We start from the raw sequence: 18,620 nt of genomic DNA on the forward strand, positions 1-18,620 counted from the left end.
GTCTCCTCAGATCATTCCAATAAAGATTAATCATCCTTTGCCTCCAAAGTGTTTTTGATATCAGAATTACAAAATTTCTCATAGCTCTCTTGTTCTTTATCTATGCATGTATCTCCTTCATCACGTTGAATTTCTTAAGATCAGGGATTATGTCTTAATCACCACTGTATGTCCTCTTTTTCTCTTCTCAGTGTCCAATACAGTGACTTTAAAGTAATTGATGCTCACTAAATGGAAAGTTGGTTCAAAGCCAAGGTAGATGGTTCAAAGCCAAGGTGGAAACTTAGTATTCAGAGAAAATCAAGAGAGTTGTAGTACCAAAGCTAAGGAATGTTTATAAGAAGGAGAGAGTAAGAAGTGATGTCCTAAGCTCCAGAACAAGAGATACTTGGTTATGTTAACAAGAATAAGTTCCATAAAGTAGCAAGGGTGGACAGCAGACCAAGAAATAAATAGAATTCTTCTCCTTAAGGAGCTTTTTTTTCTTAGCTGATATTTTTACAGAAATTGGCTGGAAGACAAATTGAAGATTTATAGTCTAAATAAAGATCTAGGAGCCTGCATGTATTATGTTAATTTAGGGAGGACCTATGTCTTTTGTATAGTAGATGAGTGGGTACTAGGCTTGACATTTGAAGAAAATTTAGGAATCTAACCGTTATTTTCATCTCGTTAGAAGACTACCATAAATCTACATAGAGGCCACAGGGGTTCCTTCGTCAGAATTAGTGATATTTTGTATTAAAGGATGACAGAAATTGCTTTGACCTAGAAATATTTCAGAATGGTTTTACTGATGGTCCATGCTTCTTTCTACTTCCTGTCTTTGTTTGAGTGGTAGTGCATTAATAACATGTATCTGCTTGTATAAAATGAATGAATTTTGAAGCATATCCCTGAGTAATTAATTTGTACATTGGTTTAATTTGTGGCATAGTGTATTTGGTCATTTATAAGACACATGGAACATTTCTTCAATCAGAATGCATTGTATATTTGGTGGTGTGTCATAGTTTTAATATACATCTTTTTTTTCTTAATATTAACATAAAATGTTGGTGGAGTTGCAGTCAACAGCATCTTAGACTTGATAAACTATTACAGTATAGTAGAGAGCATTACAGTTTAGAGACTATCTGCCACACATTTAGTTTTACTATAACTAATATTGAGCCAGTCTTTTTTGGCAATAGTTACATGCTGTTACCTCCCTCTCTTTACTATGACAGTGGGTTATGCATAAATTTTATCTTAAAATAATGATAAACTCTTAAGTGGAGTTGGAGGTGGGAAAAGGGAAGAAAGAATCTATAGGGAACCTCTTTTATTTATGATTTGGTATATAAGAAACAAATCTTGGTTAACTATAATTCTTATAAATGTGTAGAAGCAGTTTGTAGAAGTAATCCATGTGCAGTTATAGTTAATATCTGATCTTGCAGACAAGGATACCTTGACTGATTCATTTCTTTACTCAAAGACATGTATTGAGCACCTACTTTGATCCTTGGCAGTGTACTCAGCACTGTGAACAATCTTTGGCTGTTCTTGGCAGATTTCTTAATACAGTGAAACAGTACAGCAGAAAGGTCAGTAGTCAGTTGTTAGTGCCTGAAATCGGCTCCTTCCTCATATACATTGCTGAACTGAGAGATGAGACAGGCAGTTTCTTAAATAAAGAGCCTGTCTAAATGGAGAGCTGGATGCTTGACCACAGTGAGCACCCAATAAATACCTGTTGACTGTTGAGTGGAATATCTTTTAGGTGATTAATAGGAAATGGATGGGCTTATAGTTTTAAGTGATTACATGAGAAAAGATTGGTGTCATAGTTAATTATTATTGAAATGGGAAGAATGTACATTGAGAATTATTAGGGGAATAATGGGAGCTTCTCAGTACATTTTGGGCATTACTAAAATAAATTGAAAATATAAAACCTCACAGTTTCTCATTGCAGAAAATATTGATTTAAACAATGAGAACATTTCTGTAGATATCATGATGAATCAAGAGTTGTAGAATTGAACAAGTTCACATAAATAAGGTTCCACAAATCAGCAGTCCTTTCTTCGAAATCAAGTGTAAATCAGACAATTAGGTAGAAATACTACATCTGTGCTTATGTTCATTTATTTTGATAAAGTCTCAATACCTAATCCTTGAAAGAGTGAAGCAACACTATGCTGAGGGGGAGATGTGACCTGATGACGCATACTTTTTCCTCTGATAACTGAAGGTTAAATGGGTAGCAAGCAGAATGCCTTAAACAAGATTGGTATATTGATTAAAGTGCTGATTTAACAGCTCGCAGTCTCCCCTTGGAAACCTGGAAAAGATAAGCCAGCTGCTGTCTAAGAGTGCTCAGTGTCCACTGAGAGTACACTATCTATCATCACAATATGGTGATGAGAGGTGTTTTATGTTTGTGTTAATTTCCCCCACTAAATCAGTAATTATTACAATCCTGTCCCTGCTGTTTACCCTGCAGCTGTTTTTCCATTTGTCGAGAGAGCGGGTGTTCTCTGAGGACCGCACACGTTTCTATGGTGCAGAAATTGTCTCTGCCTTGGACTATCTACATTCTGGAAAGATTGTGTACCGTGATCTCAAGGTAAAAAGGAAAAGTAATCAGAATTTGTTTTTGCAGAGACTATAGGGACAAACACAAAGTAATTACAAAGTTACACAGTTTGGAGAAAAACAGATTTAGTTGGGAAAAAAAAATCACTGTTTAAGAATGTGGTTCACTTACTGGACAGGAAATTTCATTCACTAATAAAAGTGTAGTTCTTTTATGTCCGAGTTTTTGACATGCAAAATAAGTTCTTCTTGACTGCTCTGATCAAATATGATCTACCAATAATGGTTTCGTTTTCTGTAAGTGTAGTGAGTAATGTTAAACATCTGATTAAAAGTCAAGTAACTTTGCAAGTGACATTTTAAAATAAATTTCATTATTATATTCTAACATCCTGTGATGTACTATGAAGAAACTTTTGTAATAAATAAGATTATTTGGGGGGAGGAAAATATTTGATTATGGTATTAAATTTTTAGTGGGTTTAAGTACCTGAAGCATTTTATTTATTTATTTATGTATTTATGTATGTATGTATTTATTTATTTATTTAATTTATTATTTTTTGGAGGGTACCTGAAGCATTTTAGTATAGCCTTTAATCAATTTGTTTAGTTTCCATTTTAAAAAGCACTATATTTGTTTTATCAGTAATAGTGACTTTATTTCTCTAAGTTTCTTTCTAATAAGACCCTCAGAATAGCTCAGGGATTGGCAAACTTTCTGTGAAGACCAGATAGTAAATATTTTAGGCTTTGCAACTCCTCAGTGCTACTGTTGTAGGGTGAAAACAGCCACAGACAATATGTAAATGAGCATGTCTGGCTGTGTTCCAGTAAAACTTTAATTACAAAAACAGGCAGTAGGCAAGATTTCGCCCACAGGCCATATTTTGCCGACCCCTGGAGTGGTTCATAAAAGGTAGTAGTAATTCTCATGACACTGTTTTGAATTAGATTCTCCATATGAAGGAAACTCATGACATCCTGAACAAGTTCTAAATGTGACAATCTTACCTTTTTAAAAAGTAAATCATATGGTGATCTTGACCTATTAAAATCTGACACAGAATTGCTTTATTTATCAAGTACTAGTTCATTTAAAATATAATTTGATTTGTAGAAATAGAAGTTAAACTAGTCTTTTATGAAATTCTGTTTGTATGAAATGAGGTATATATCTACATATTATAGCAATAATAGAAATCACAATTATCCCCTCACTCTTATTCACTCCTTTTTAAACACCTATGATTCTTGAGTTATCTGATTATTTAAGCAATTGTCTAAGTTATTTCAAGATGTTGCTATCGTGTACCTTTGTGTTATAAATGATCCCTAAGAAATAACTATCTATCTCAAAAATTATGATTTTACATGATGACAATGAAATATAGTTTGTATGTTTATATAACATTATTTAAGTTTTTTATATTATTTTCTTTTATTTCTTAACATTATTATTCATTAAAGAAGCTATAAAATTCTGTTATTAGGAAAAATGAACAGTGCAACTATATGTATGTCAGGGGTGATCAGCTGAGTGCCAAAACAGACCAGAGATGGATATAAGTCAACAGTATGATTGTATTTAGCCTACAGCTTTTTATAGCCAAGAGTGGCAGAATTCAGCCTCCCCGTATCTGATGTCTGCATGGCCAAATAATCCTACAGTGTTTACATATCTTGAATCTAGATTTTTTAAAGAGCATTTACTTATATGGTACGACAAACTTATAGGTTATATGGCATTTCCAAATTTACTTAGAAGTAGTTAGCTCTTCTCTGCCTGATCTACTCCCCGCCCCCATTCCCACTTTGTATTTTATGAATCCTATTTGTAGGGAGAAGGGGGAGGGTTTCCTGGATTTAAGGAAATGAGAATAATTTTGAAGTACTTAGTAATGTATCCAAAATGCTTAAAGCTGGAAGATAGAATTATTAGTATAAAGAAACAAAGAAAACAATGCTCACTTGATTGCTAGCATTGATTAAGGAATGATATAATTGGGATGGTTTTGGTCAGTATCTCCATAGATCATTTCTCATTAAATGAATCAACATATTGGTACCTTGAAGTTCATATAATGAGTTTTGTTGCTCCATCCTTTCTGATGATGAAATGAGACTAAATTTATTAAGCTGCAGTGTGAATACTTTATGTATGAATACCAGTCATGTAGTTACCATATAAATAGACTGCTAACTTTACTAGACAATTAAGTGGGCTCTGCTCTCTAAATTTATTTATTTTTTAATACAGCTTTAACTTAAAGGTCCAAGTAAATGTATAGCATTGGACAGAATCCATGGAATATACACCAAGAAAGAATGGATAATGTAAAAAGCCAGACATTCAAAATTTATACAAGTTTTGTTTGTATCCATATTGCTCATGATAGAATGAGATCTTTAGGTAGAATCGTAGAAATTTAGAGCTGACCCATAGTTTACAGCTGAGGTCATTGAAGACTTGAAGCCTAGTAAGTGATTTACTCGAAGTAATGGACTAAGTTGGTGACATAGTCGAGCTTATTGGATTCCATGAACCCTAGCTCCAGGAATAGTATTCTTTTTATTACACCATTCTGCCTTTCTAGGGATGAAATGAACTTTAGGTGGGGGAATGCAGTGGATTAACTCTAGGAGATCTTTGTAAATCTAAAATTTGAATAAAGCTGCCAAAGATAAGAAAAGGAATGTTTTAAATATATTTATACAAAATATATTCAACACAGCATTATAAAAAACTGATTTAGGTACCCATTTTGATCTGTCTCAGATTTGTCTCTGCCTTCTCCTTACTAATTACCTTGTGTTTATTCAAATACAAATCCATTGAGATACCTCTCAAAAAATCAGTACCTGTTTGCCACTGTCCCATTCATCATTGGACGCAAAGCCTTACTTCATGTGTAAATTGACATTTTGCCTGTTCAGAGTTCCTAATAACTGTGTTCATAGCAACAGATAAATTTTCGCAACCTTTGTTGTACTTTAAAAAGTAAGTTTGCATAATTTATCAATACATGTCATGATATTGAATTTTGTTTTAGTAAGGACACAAATTCTTTGTGATTACTTAGGAAAAACTGATGTTTCATGATAGCATAAAACTTTGACGAAATCTCTTCTAAGACTGTATCAGTAGTACAAATTTTGCTAAAAACTTCTGCTTAGCTCTTATTTTTGTAAGTATTCAATAAAACCTTTCTTTTCAATGACCATGGCCATCCAAGGACAGAATAGGCTGAATTAGGGACACTTGTAAAGGTACTGATACTGGAATTTCATTAAGAATTAATTTTTCCCAACAGTTCATGACAGGAGGAGGGGCAAAACATAATGCATAAATTGCCACTGTATTCTACTTCTGGAAAATCTAATCTTGCTGCCTAATCAGGGAATTTAACCACTTACATTGTTAATGTGAGAAACTGCCAGATAGATTTAGATAATTTATAAGACTCAGTGATGGCACAAAGGGATGGTTTGAAAGTCTTAATTATATCACAGCCCTCCCAGTCTTCCCCAGCTCCTAAATAAACGAGCAGTCTAAATGAAGCAGTGTGCTTACTTTAATACAGAGTCTCAAGACACATCCTCTCCTTCTTCTTCTTCTTCTTCTTCTCCTCCTCCTCCTCCCCCTCCCCCTCCCCCTCCTACCCCCCTCCCCCTCCCCTCCCCTCCCCTCCCCCTCCCCCCCTCCCCCTCCCCTCCCCCTCCTCCTCCTCCTCCTCCTCCTTCTTCTTCACCAAGGTGAAGTTGCTTCAGCACTTTTTTAAAAATTTATTTATTTATTTACTTATTGGCTGCATTGGGTCTTCATTGCTGTGCGTGGGCTTTCTCTAGTTGCAGCCCTTGGGGGCTACTCTTCATTGTGGTGCATGGGCTTCTCATTGTGGTGGCTTCTCTTGTTGCGGAGAATGGGCTCAAGGGCCGTGGGCTTCAGTAGTTGTGGCACATGGGCTCAATAGCTGTGGCTCACGGGCTCTAGAGCACAGGCTCAATAGTTGTGACGCACAGGCTTAGTTGCTCCGTGGCATGTGGGGCAGGGATCGAACCCGTGTCCCCTGCATTGGCAAGCAGATTCTTAACCAGTGTGCCACCTAGGAAGTCCTGACTCCCACTTCTAACCAGTCACTATGGATTCCCACTTTTATAAAAATTTTAAGCCACTGTTACTAAGAACCCCTTCCACCTCTAACATTAACTTGTACTATTGGCCTATGTTCCTCAAGCATAGTAATTCTTAAACCCCAACCTAGGTGGGATCTCTACTATTGTATGTTGTGAATTCTTTTACAGCTCAGGAAAGTTCAAAGTTTTCTTTTCAGCATTTCAACACACTGTCTTAATTCCATGGTCATTAAGTTCCTGCAGGTCAGCTGTGTGACATTTGGCACTTTGATACCCATAAACCTAAATATGCAGTGTGCAAGGGAGGAATTTCTTACTGTATTCTTGGGCCTGAGGCAGTCTTGGTACCAATGTAACTGTGCTAAAATGGGGTTGTAAGAGTGAGTGAAGGGACTTGTTTTTTGTATTGCTACAATAGTTGTCAGCGCCCTTAGGAACTGCTATTATTCCTTTGACTAATCACAAAATGTCAGCCATTTAATTAAAATGACACCTAAAAGATATATATATATATATATATGTATGTATATAGATAGATGTTAGGATATATATGATTTATATGATTTGTATATTAGAAAGCTTTTAAAAACTTAAAAACTTTTAAACTTTCTAATAGGAAGAGTTTAATTTTATTCTAGGTACCAGCAAGAGCAGAAAGGAGCATAGTATTTTCTTGCCATAATTTCTTGTTCACAAAGCACAGAGGAAAAAAGATTTCAAAATCTACCAAGTCAAGATCCTTTGTCAAATAATGCCTGTCCAATTCAACTTGTTAAAAAAATGGAAACTCTAGGATGTATATGTGTATTATTTTTGTCTCCTCAAACTAGGAGTTATTAGATAACAAACAACCCTCTGATACAAATAGTAAGGATTATCCAGATTTGAATATTTAACTTCATGCATCGCTTTTGCCAGTGAATGCATCCATTAAGCATAAACATAATGCCCTGCTCTCAGTCCTAGATACTAAGACTGACATGGAGCTAAAAAAAGATGCATATAAAGTTTTATAATAGAGAGTACCTGAAGAGTCAGTTACAGTATGCATTTTTCCTGTTATGGTTAAAAAAAAGAAGGGGAAAGCATTAGATTTAGGAGAGAGAGCCAAAAAAAGGTCATTTGTAAATATTTTTATTCCTCCTTTACCCATTGAAAAGGTCCCTAAAAATGTTTGATGAAATGTTCTTTATGTTAGTGTCAAATGCACTAAGGAAGTGATTTCCAGGTGGTTTTGATATATCTAAGCCATTGAACTGCTTTGGAAAGATTTTCAGGTACTGTGTGCAACCTTCACGTTTGTGAATCACAACACTAATGGCTCTTACATTTTATGAAAACTTTGCTATGCATCTGCATAAAATTATTCTTTATTTTTTAAACCAGACTAGATATTTTATTACCCCCAATATATCTTTATACAAGATTAGATTTGGGGATATCATATTTTTTAATGTGATGTATTTCTGACTGTTGTTCATACTGATGGACAAGTTGTTTTTACCATTCATGCTTTGCAAAATGACATTTCAGGATGGTGAGAGAGGAAAAGTAATTGATGGAAGAAGGTGGACACTATTGTAAAATAACAGGTTCAAAAATGATTAAACATTTGTTTTGTTGTTTATTCAAAGAAATTGTTGCATATTAATAAAGTGTTTTTAATGAAGTCATCAAGCATTTCTGAACTTTTGCTCTTGTCTAGAAGAGTACATACCATTTTGATAAATTATAAATCAGCCATTAAACTCTCTATGTTTAAGAAATGATCAGTATATTTATTGATTAAGTTTTACATTCAGTATCTCATTTAATTCTCAAAACAATCAGATTGGATTGTTAGTTTTATTTACCTCTGTGTTATAGATGAAATTGAGGCACATAGATATCAATAGCATGTACGAGGTTACACAGTGAATAAGAGGTAAAACTTGAATTTACATGTGAGTTCTCTGACTTGACTCCATAATCTTACCCACATTGCTCTCTGCTTCCGCCTATGCAGTGTGCTGCCTTGTCCCCATTATCGTGATCTTTATCCCATCTCTCACAGCCATCCCATAGGCTGGCCTAATTTCTGACCGTATCATTGTAATTAAGCTGATTTATAAAATAAGTAGAATGACCAACTATCCTGGTTTGCCTAGAGCTTCCCCAGTTATAGAACTTTTAAGTCCTACATCCCAGGAAACCCCCTCAGTTCTAGGTAAACTGGAACTCTTGGTCACTTTCATCCTATTCCTGTGCTTCACTCAAGCCCTACCCCTGCATCTCATTTCACTCCTCGTCCTTCAGCCCTTGGTATCTTGGAGATGAGATGTGAGATTAGAGAATTAGGTATGAATTGGAATTTTTAAACATTTATGTACTTCTTGGTATTAAAACAGTATTTATATATTTTGATATTTCTGTATCCATCCACTTCAAAATAGTCTCATCAAAATGTGGAGAATTTGGGCTTCCTAGGTGGCGCAGTGGTTAAGAATCCACCTACCAATGCAGAGGTCACGGGTTCGATCCCAGCTCCAGGAAGATCCCACATGCCGCAGAGCAACTAAGCCTGTGTGCCAAAAAAAAAAAAAAAAAAAAAAAAAAAAGTGGAGAATTAGCGCATTAGCGATACTATCATGTTTCACTGTGCAATGCATATAAAGCATATAAAATGAATTTGCATGATATACACTAAACTACACATTTTATTCAATATCATGTATTATTTGAAGTCTTTATGAGTTTTTGTGTATTATAAAAGATCTTATAGCATTTAAAGAACTTAATTTCGTTTTGTTTTTATATATTATAATGTATTCATGTTAGAACAATAATTTTTAAAAATTAAAAACAGAGCATATATATTTTCATTCAACAAAACAACAGGCACTCCAGTGTATACTTCTCTTTCTCGTTATGGCAAGATAGGAGCAGGAAGAAGAAGAGAGAAGGAAAAGGTGGAGAAAATCAGAAGCATGAAGAAGAGAAGGATTTTCAAGGCAGAAAGAGAAGTAGAGATTCTTTCTTGACATTTCTGATTGGTTTTAGGACTTACTGCCATTTTTGCAAATTGGGTTTGATTTTTGGCTTCCAGTTAGTAGAGAATCATGAGGAAGATACAGTCTACCTGAATTTAGGTAAAATAAGAGAACTTTCATTTTTGAAATGTTTAGCAATGTGTTTAGGGTTCATTCAGCTCTCTGTAGACAAGTCAAAAACAGACTCACTTCTCTGATGTCTATGCAGTACATGAAACACGTATTGAGCATTGAGTTCAGTTGGGTAGCACATTTAAGTACTATTCTTAAGGACTTATGTGTACTCTGAGCTTTCCTTCACTGAACACAGGTTAGTTAAGTGTATTTAATTTCTGGCTTATAAGACACTGGTAATATGACAGAGTATAACATCATATTTTATATGATTGGTATCTGTTTATGTTCTTATATGGAGTTCTGTTTTGAATTTGATATTGGGGAGGCACTTTCATACATCATCATGTTAAGGAGTAGAATAATGATCTATTCCTTAAATAAGTTAATTATCATTCATGCTGCTAATATATTTTTTTCACATTTTTGTGTGTGTATGTGTGTGTGTGTGTGTGTGTGTGTGTGAATGTATTTCTTGTATATTCCCTTAGGTTATATCTACATGACTGAGCAAGGTTAGGGGCCCCATCTATATATAAGCCTATAAGGTTACAACTAAGAACTCATATGTATCTCTGCATGATGATAATTGTAACTTTAGGTTCAAATTGGAAAAAAAGATCACTTATTGTTACTATTTTTAATTGCATTGGCTTTGCACAAACTCTTTTCCCCCTTGCATTTCATAATTTTCACTTGAGGCAAATGATCTTACTGTTTGATTACATCTTTAAGATTGTTCTTTTTGTATTAATGGGTTCAAAGAGATTGCAACTTTATAATATCTGTGCTATATATTTTCATTAACTGTTGAATGTTTGACTTCCATATTCTTTTTATGTTTAAAAGGATTGGTATTTCTTTATTACAAAGAACTGCAAAAGAGGATATTGCCTTACCTTACAAAATAAGATTTAGGTTTGATTTACAGCCACCACCAAAGAAACATTTCTGTAAGCGAATATTTTATAATAGCAATAGACACTCAAGAGAAAGTGTTGAAAACCATCTGTATGTATCTAGAAGAAGATGCTTGTCTTTTGGGGATTGTTTAGATCACAGTTTATTTTAAAAGGGAGAAAAAGAGGACTGATGTTTGCTTGGAAAGTTAATTATGCTTTACTTCTCCAAACTTATGCAGCAATGACTCTTACTCCCATGGGTTTAAAAATCAATTTATTACTGTGAAGAATTTCATAAAATATGTTTCTTTTTACACATGAGTTTAGGAAGCGACAAGGTTTGTAAATACTGCTCTTTCCAAATTACCTTACTCAGCATTCAATTATTTTTCAAAGCTGTATTTTTGAAGACTATAGAACAAATTATGTCATCTTTCTTACTACACAGTTGGAGAATTTGATGCTGGATAAAGATGGTCATATAAAAATTACAGATTTTGGACTTTGCAAAGAAGGGATCACAGATGCAGCCACTATGAAGACGTTCTGTGGTACACCAGAATATCTGGCACCAGAGGTAGGCTATATTTCCATTCATAGATTAAAAAAAAAAAAAAACACTGACATAATGTTTTGCAAAGTAAACCATTTAACCTTTAAAAGAATAGCAGTCTATTACTTTCACCGGGATTTCAACGTGAGTCAAATCTATTTTGCTCCCATTTGTTCAACATGGTGTTCTATGGTAAAAATATATATAAATTAAACTTTATAATCTATAAACACAAGGATACTGATAACTACAATAGATTAAGTCAACTTTTATTTCTTGGCCATATGTGTTTTATTCTTGATTATGCCTATTTTGATTCACTTATTAAAATACAATAATTGAATGACTTCAGCAAGAATGTGAACAGTTTTATAAACCATCTTGGATTTTCCTTAGAAACAGTGATAATTTTTGTTTGTAACATTGCAGGTTTTCGTACTTAATTATTGGAAAGTATTTCACTGGGAAAGTTAATGAAATGACAGTAGCTACATTTTGGAAATCATGCCAAACCAAAGCAAGCTTCAACCTGTCCCCTCCCCATGCTGAGGATTCCATAATAATTCATTGATTTGTTTATTCAACAAATATATATTATTCATCTACTATGTACTGAGTATTTTTCTGAGTGGTGTGGTTATAGGAATAAGACACAAAGGACCCTGCTCTCAGGGAACTCACTTCTGGTGGAGGGAGACAGAATAAAAATAAATATATATAACATAGTGTCATGCAGTGAATATGTGTCATGAAGGAAAAGAAGCTAGATAAAGGGAGATGGTGGTGTGGTGGCCGTGTTAGGTAATGTTCTCATTATAGACCACTGCAAAACCTAACCATTTTATGTGATGGAGGGTTCTGAGTCAGAACAGCAGGAATGACTGCTCCATGGTACATGGGGAATGGCAAGGGGTGTCTCTGTGGCTGGAGGCTGGAATCTGGAAGCTCTCCCCCTTTACGTGTCTGACAGTTGATGCTGGCTGTCAACTGGTACCTTACAGGGCTCTCAAAAGCCTCAGCTTCTCCATGTGGCCTGGCTTCCTCATAACCTGGTAGCTTTCAGGGTAGCCAGACTATTTTGGCTGTGGGTTCTAAAAGTGAATGTCTTAGGGAACTGCTTCCATTTTTTTTAACCTAGCAAACCATGAAGAAATGTTTTATTTTTTGAAAATTTCATAAAATTTCTCTTTATAGTATATTTTTAAAAATTTTATTATCACATTAACCATAAAATTCAGCCTTTTAAAGTACACAGTAGTGATTTTTAGTATGTTCAAAGTTGTGCAGCCATCACCACTGTCTAATTCTAGAATATTTTCATCACTCCAACGAAGACACCCCATACTCATTAGCTCCTCGCCTACTTCCTCTCCTCCCGGACAACTACTAATCTACTTTCTGTCTCTCTAGATGTGCCTGTTCTGGACATTTCATATAAATGGAATCATACAATATGTGGCCTCTTGTGTCTGGCTTCCTTTACTTAGTATGTTTTCAAGATTCATCCATGCTTCAGCATGTTATTGGTACTTCATTCCTTTTTATGGCCAAATAGTATTCTATTGTATGAATATAACACATTTTGTTTATCCATTCAGCAGCTGATGGACATTTGGGTTGCTTCCAGTTTTTGGCTAATGATGCTGCTATGAACATTTCTCTGTGAATCCCCTCTTATGGCTTTGTTTCAGGAATTGCACATCATTTCTGTCATATGCTTACTGGTTTAGCATTTCTAAGCCTATATATATTTAAGGGGTACTGACATAGACCCCACCTCTCCATTGTAAAAGAGCATGTGAGATGGGAGATACTGCTGCAGCTGTTTTTTGGAAAATATAGTCTTCTACACATACGGTGTTCAGGGAAAGTGATGTTTAACCAGAGACCTGCTAAAAGGCACCCTATTGTAAAAATAGAGGGGAAGAGCTTTCCAAACACAGAGGGCAGCTAGTATAAAAACTGTGAGGCAGAACAAGTTCAGTTCTTCCCTCAAACTCCAACAAGGTTACTGTGGCTAGAGCCAAATAGGGAGGCATTAATCTTTGCTGGATGAAGATAACTATTTATTGAACATGTATTATGTGCCCCATGCTATATATATACATTGCATATTTGGAATAACCTTTTTTGATAGCAAACCTGTTTTATTAAAGGTGAGGGAACTGAGGATCAGAATTTTTTTCAATGTAATCTGTACAGTAAGTCCCCTACATACGAACTTTCAAGATGCAAACTTTCAAAGATGTGAACATGCGTTCCATCAACGTCAGACATGAGTGAGATTGCAGCTTGCCCTCCGTCTCTTGTTGCTGACGATCCTTTAGCTCTACCATCTCCCACCTCCTCTATCTCCTCCAGTGAGTAACTGTTCTTGCCTATTCACTCGATGCCAGCCCCTGTATGCCAGCTATTGTACTGTACTACTGTACTTTTCAAAGTACTGTAAGATTAAAAATGTTTTCTTTATTTTTTGTGTTTATTTTTTATGTATTATTTGTGTGAAAAGTATTATAAACCTATTACAGTACAGCACTATATAGCCAATTGTGTTAGTTGGGTACCTAGGCTAACTCTGTTGGACTTACAAACAAATTGGATTTATGAACACGCTCTCAGAATGGAACTTGTTAGTATCTAGGGAACTTACTGTACACAGCTAGGAGGTGGTAGAGATAGAATCAGCATTCTAACTAGGTTCAAGTTATAAAGCCTACTTTACTTTTTTAATTGCATACATCGTGGCCCAAAAAAGTCACTGTTTTAAGGCTGCTTATAGATGTAAATGATTGTCATTTTTAAAACAGATGCTTTGTAAATGCTCAACAGGAAAAGGTAATCAAAAGAATTAGGAAGTTGGAATACATCAGAATGATGCTAGCATTCCTTATACATATAGTAACTAATGCCAGTTTATTATTACAACAGTTCTTTTCAGTTAGAGATTAAATTTACATTTCAAGAATGTTGAGTTATTGTAAATAAATGCTAGTAATTTGAAGTATTAGCAGTATTTTTCACATTAAATTTCCAAATACTATTTTATTGAGGGCTGCCAAAAATAACATTTTTTTCTATTATAAAATCTGGAGTTTAATTTCCATTTTTGTAGCTGAATTAGGTAAAAGTTTAGAAATGTTTCTTGTTTATTTAAATACAAGATCACATTTTCTAGAATAGGATTGTTTTTGTGAACGTCATGAAAAACAAAATCTTTGTTTCTCTGGAGTTCCAATTGCCTTTGCTATACATTTGCCATGGGTGATGATATCCCATATTTAGAATAACAAAATTAGTTGTGTCACAATTAGCAGAAATTATTTCCGTAGAAGATAAATACATCTCATTTCAGAAGCAGATGATGTCCTAAGAAACAAAGATATTGTTTTATATGCAAATGTCATCAATTGAAGAACAAAACCAAGAATTTATTGCAAGAAGAGTCCAATTGTTTCAAAATAGAAAGTTTACAATTCATAAGGAATTATCAATTTCTTTTTAAAGACAAGTAAGAAAACCTTTCTGTATACCTTTTAAAAAAATATTGCAGAAGTCTAGTCTTTAAAAGCAGTTCATATACCCCATGGCTGATAGATGTTGATTCGTAATTAAAATCTTGACACCTTATTTTTACAGGGGAGAGTGATCATTGTGGTTACTATTTTGAGGATGACAAATCTCGAAACAACAAACTTCTCATGCAATTTTCATTTTTATATTTTATGTATTTGTGTCAGACACTGCATTTTGTTAAATCAGGGTAATTTTGTGTTATACTCTTACTTTTAAAAACAAGAATTGAAGTCCTTTTTTCTGGTCTCTGATATGAACCATTTCACTGAAGAACACTCATTCGTTCATTAAAGAAATATGTATTGAATATTTATTAGGTATCGTGCATTCTGCTAGGTGTGGAAATACAGAGATCGTAAGAAATGTTTTTTGTCCTCAAGTAGCTTGCTATATTTACTGAGGTGATGGGATAGGGAAAATAATCATTACTGTGCAAGAAAATAATTGCTTTACTAGAGTTATGCACAGCACGGTGAAAGGAAAAGGAAAGGTGGTGGGAGGGTCTTGGTGGCAGTAAAGAGGGAGCAGACTGAGAGGAGGCTGGACACATAGATCGGGATCAGAATGCAAAAGAGTTTAGATTTGATTTCATGGACAAGGGAAAATCACTTTTGAACTAAGAGCAGGGCAATATGTGATCAGATTTCCATGGTCAGATTCAGAGAGGGATTAACAAGAGTCGAAACTAGCATCTTCCCTTTACTGCAGATGATATCTTTCACTTTCTTTGAACCTTGAAATTTCTAGTACCTACCATTATTAATGCCAGACTTTTCTTGATAGTTTATAAATAGTAGCTGTTTATCAGACCTGGAATATGTGCCTGAGTACTGCCTCTCTTTTGAAGGGCTCATTGTCAATATTTTCCCTTCTCCTCTTCTTATAGAAGACTTGTTTGCTCACTATGAAGAGAACTTTGTGGCCATCCTTTACCTTTTAAACTGTTTTTTGTTTTGTTTGTGTGTTTTTGTTTTTCAGTTTTTTTGGCCACACTGCATGACATGCAGGATCTTAGTTCCCCCACCAGGGATTGAACTTGTTCCCTGTGCAGTGGAGGCACGCAGTCCTAACCACTGGACCACCAGGGAATTCCCTAAACGGTTTTAATCTGATAGGAATGCTTTGCTATTTAAAGATGGTTGAAGGGTATTTAAAAGATACTTAAAAAAGACTGTTAGAAATCAGTTCAAAACTGAAATATTCACTGTCCTATACCTCATACTCATTGCAGATTTTTAAATAAACTTAAGTTTTTAAATGAACTTAAGTTTCTTCTTGTGGCAAAGACCACCAGGAAAAGAAAAGTTTTATAGTATAAAAAATGCCATTTGTTGAAAAAAAGGATATTTCTAAAAGTATTTATTCTCTTCTTTCAGTGAAGAATTATAGACCCTTATTAAGGGGGAAAAATTGTGTCTTTTTTAAAAGAGGTTGCAGAGATACACTCCTATAAGGCATATAGGCTATACGTTTAGTGTGCTACATCTCTAAAAATGCATTAGCATATATAGTTTTAAAGTGTTTTTACTCTTTCTTATATTAGGAGGAAATAAATTTGACCTGCCATATATTATGGACTATAAGATATTTTGAGAGGATTTTGTTTTCATAATCTCTACCATATTTTCATGCCTAGAAATTATAAAGAAATTAGAAATCACATATAAAATCTTACTGTTAAATTTTATTATTTGATTTGGCTCTCACTGAATCCAAACCATCCTTTTATGCAGTGCTAATTATTTAGAGTCTCAGCTTTGCTCTTGAGTTAGCAGTACCTGATCAACTTTCCAACTGTAAAACAGTTTGAAAATCAAATGTAGCTTACATGCAAGACCCAACAAAATTAAAAGTGTTAAGTACGTTTTGGCAGTTCACTTTTATTATGCCCAGTCCTCAAATGTACCAGCAGATAATCATCTGAATGTTAGTTATTTTTCACATGCTTATGTGATCACACAAAAAGTACATGCTAAAAAGAAGCAGATGGTGACAGATGGGGAAGGTTGAATAAGGTGGTTTTGGAAACCTAGAGAAATACACTTCTGTAATAGTGTAAAAATAAAAATTATTTGATAATCAAGTTAGAACTAACAAAAAGATTGCAAAAAAGGACTTGATTGTTGGAAAATACATAGTATCTAGTTGTGGTTGCTATTCAGAAAAAAGTGTATATTATTTTATTTCATATGTGTAAAATACTATGTTTTTCAGTGGCTGAAAATGGATTTTTTGATGTATTCCTAGTTTTCAGAACCTCATTTTTGGAAAACATTCACTTGGTATCATTTTATTCATTTTTCTTTTGAAGCCTACTAGCGTTAATATCTTTTATAATATGTATTTTGACAATATCTGAAATAGATGAGAATATTTTGATAACTATTTTGATACAAAGATTTGCTTAAAGTCATTGCGATTCTATGCAGATAGTAGCACAAATGGAAATTAAATTCTATGTAAATGAAAGGCCATAAGTATACATTAACTTTTTCAGAATGGGTTGAGAGAATCATATAACTTAAAGGTGAAGGTAGCTGGTAGCATGGAGTGTAGTGTACGTGGGGGAAGTAGTTAGAACCAAACTCTAAAATTAGTGGACTAAATGGAATTTTATTTATTTATTTTAAATACAACAAAGAATAAATGAAAAAGATATTGTTTTATGGGGTTTATCAATATTATCTTTAGAGGACCTTAAAATAAATGAATGAGGTCAAAGTTATGTATGTTTGTACATTTAATCTGTAGACAAAAAACAGCACACATAGTTACATTTTGCTTACCCTTGGACAAAATTCTACTGATTCTAACAGATTGTGAAACTAAACCTTAAAACTTATAAGCTTTTTGTAGAAATTAATCTTCCTCAAAACTGTATACATCCCTAATATTTTATTTAATTGTTAATGATTCATGTAACATTTGTCCTCTTGAGGTATTTTTGAAAACCTTCATCTTCCTGCTGGTTCTAAAAAGGTTTCATCGCCAGTATTAAGTGGAAAATTAAGTAAATGAGCACAGTGATTAGTTCAGACAGAAGTTGTCTGCTTTATACTTAGAATTTATATTTAAGAACTTCTGTCATGAGTTGGCTATTTATACTGTTTCTGGATAATATTAAAAACCATCCCATTTTGCTATATACCTGAAACTAACACAACTTTGTAAATCAACTGTATTTCAATAAAAAAAAAAAAAAAACTTCAGTCAAAAAAAATTCCTGTTTTGTCCCCAGATTAGATATTGTTTAAATATGAATGAAAATGGTATTTTTAGTTCAATGTTAATGTCTCTCAACATTTATAAGTAACAGCTTTTACTTCTCCGTAGAGTTCTGTCAGTTCTTGTAGTAGGTATTTTTCACCTGAAGTTGTTTTCAGTGTTATATAATCTTTTGGTTTTAACAGTCAGAATATTTGCATTCAGTACTTTGGAATGATTCTACTTTAAGCGCAAAGTTTAATTTTAAATTCTCTGAAACATAAGAATATACACAAAACTAACCCTAACTGGAAACACTAGTGATTACCTATAGTGTTTTACAATGCCCATTTTTACTTTGGTTATAAAGACCCATTTTCTTAGAATCCCATAATGTCTGTTGCTTCAGGATGGAAAGGAAGTATAGAAATCTCTGGGAAGATTTGTGTAAGTATGATTTAATCATCGGTATCGTATCCATTTAGCTTTTCTCTTTATCAAGAATGTTGCTTGTTCTAGCCAGAG

General features: G+C 34.0%; 1 protein-coding gene across 8 annotated transcripts in view; it reads left to right on the forward strand.

The window, feature by feature from the left end:
* The window catches only part of AKT3 (AKT serine/threonine kinase 3), a 363,328-nt gene that overhangs the window by 269,475 nt on the left and 75,233 nt on the right, over nucleotides 1–18,620 (forward strand). For all 8 annotated transcript variants that reach the window (XR_009052722.1, XM_057728155.1, XM_057728156.1 and 5 more), the window contains 2 exons: nucleotides 2,492–2,614; nucleotides 11,214–11,342. Coding sequence is in view for 7 of the 8 variants with exons in the window: in XM_057728155.1 (XP_057584138.1) it covers nucleotides 2,492–2,614; nucleotides 11,214–11,342 (252 nt within the window). In the remaining variant the exon portion in view is untranslated. The remainder of the gene's footprint in view (nucleotides 1–2,491; nucleotides 2,615–11,213; nucleotides 11,343–18,620) is intronic.

Source organism: Hippopotamus amphibius, chromosome 3, assembly GCF_030028045.1.
Source record: "Hippopotamus amphibius kiboko isolate mHipAmp2 chromosome 3, mHipAmp2.hap2, whole genome shotgun sequence".
Classification (NCBI taxonomy): Eukaryota; Metazoa; Chordata; class Mammalia; order Artiodactyla; family Hippopotamidae; genus Hippopotamus; species Hippopotamus amphibius.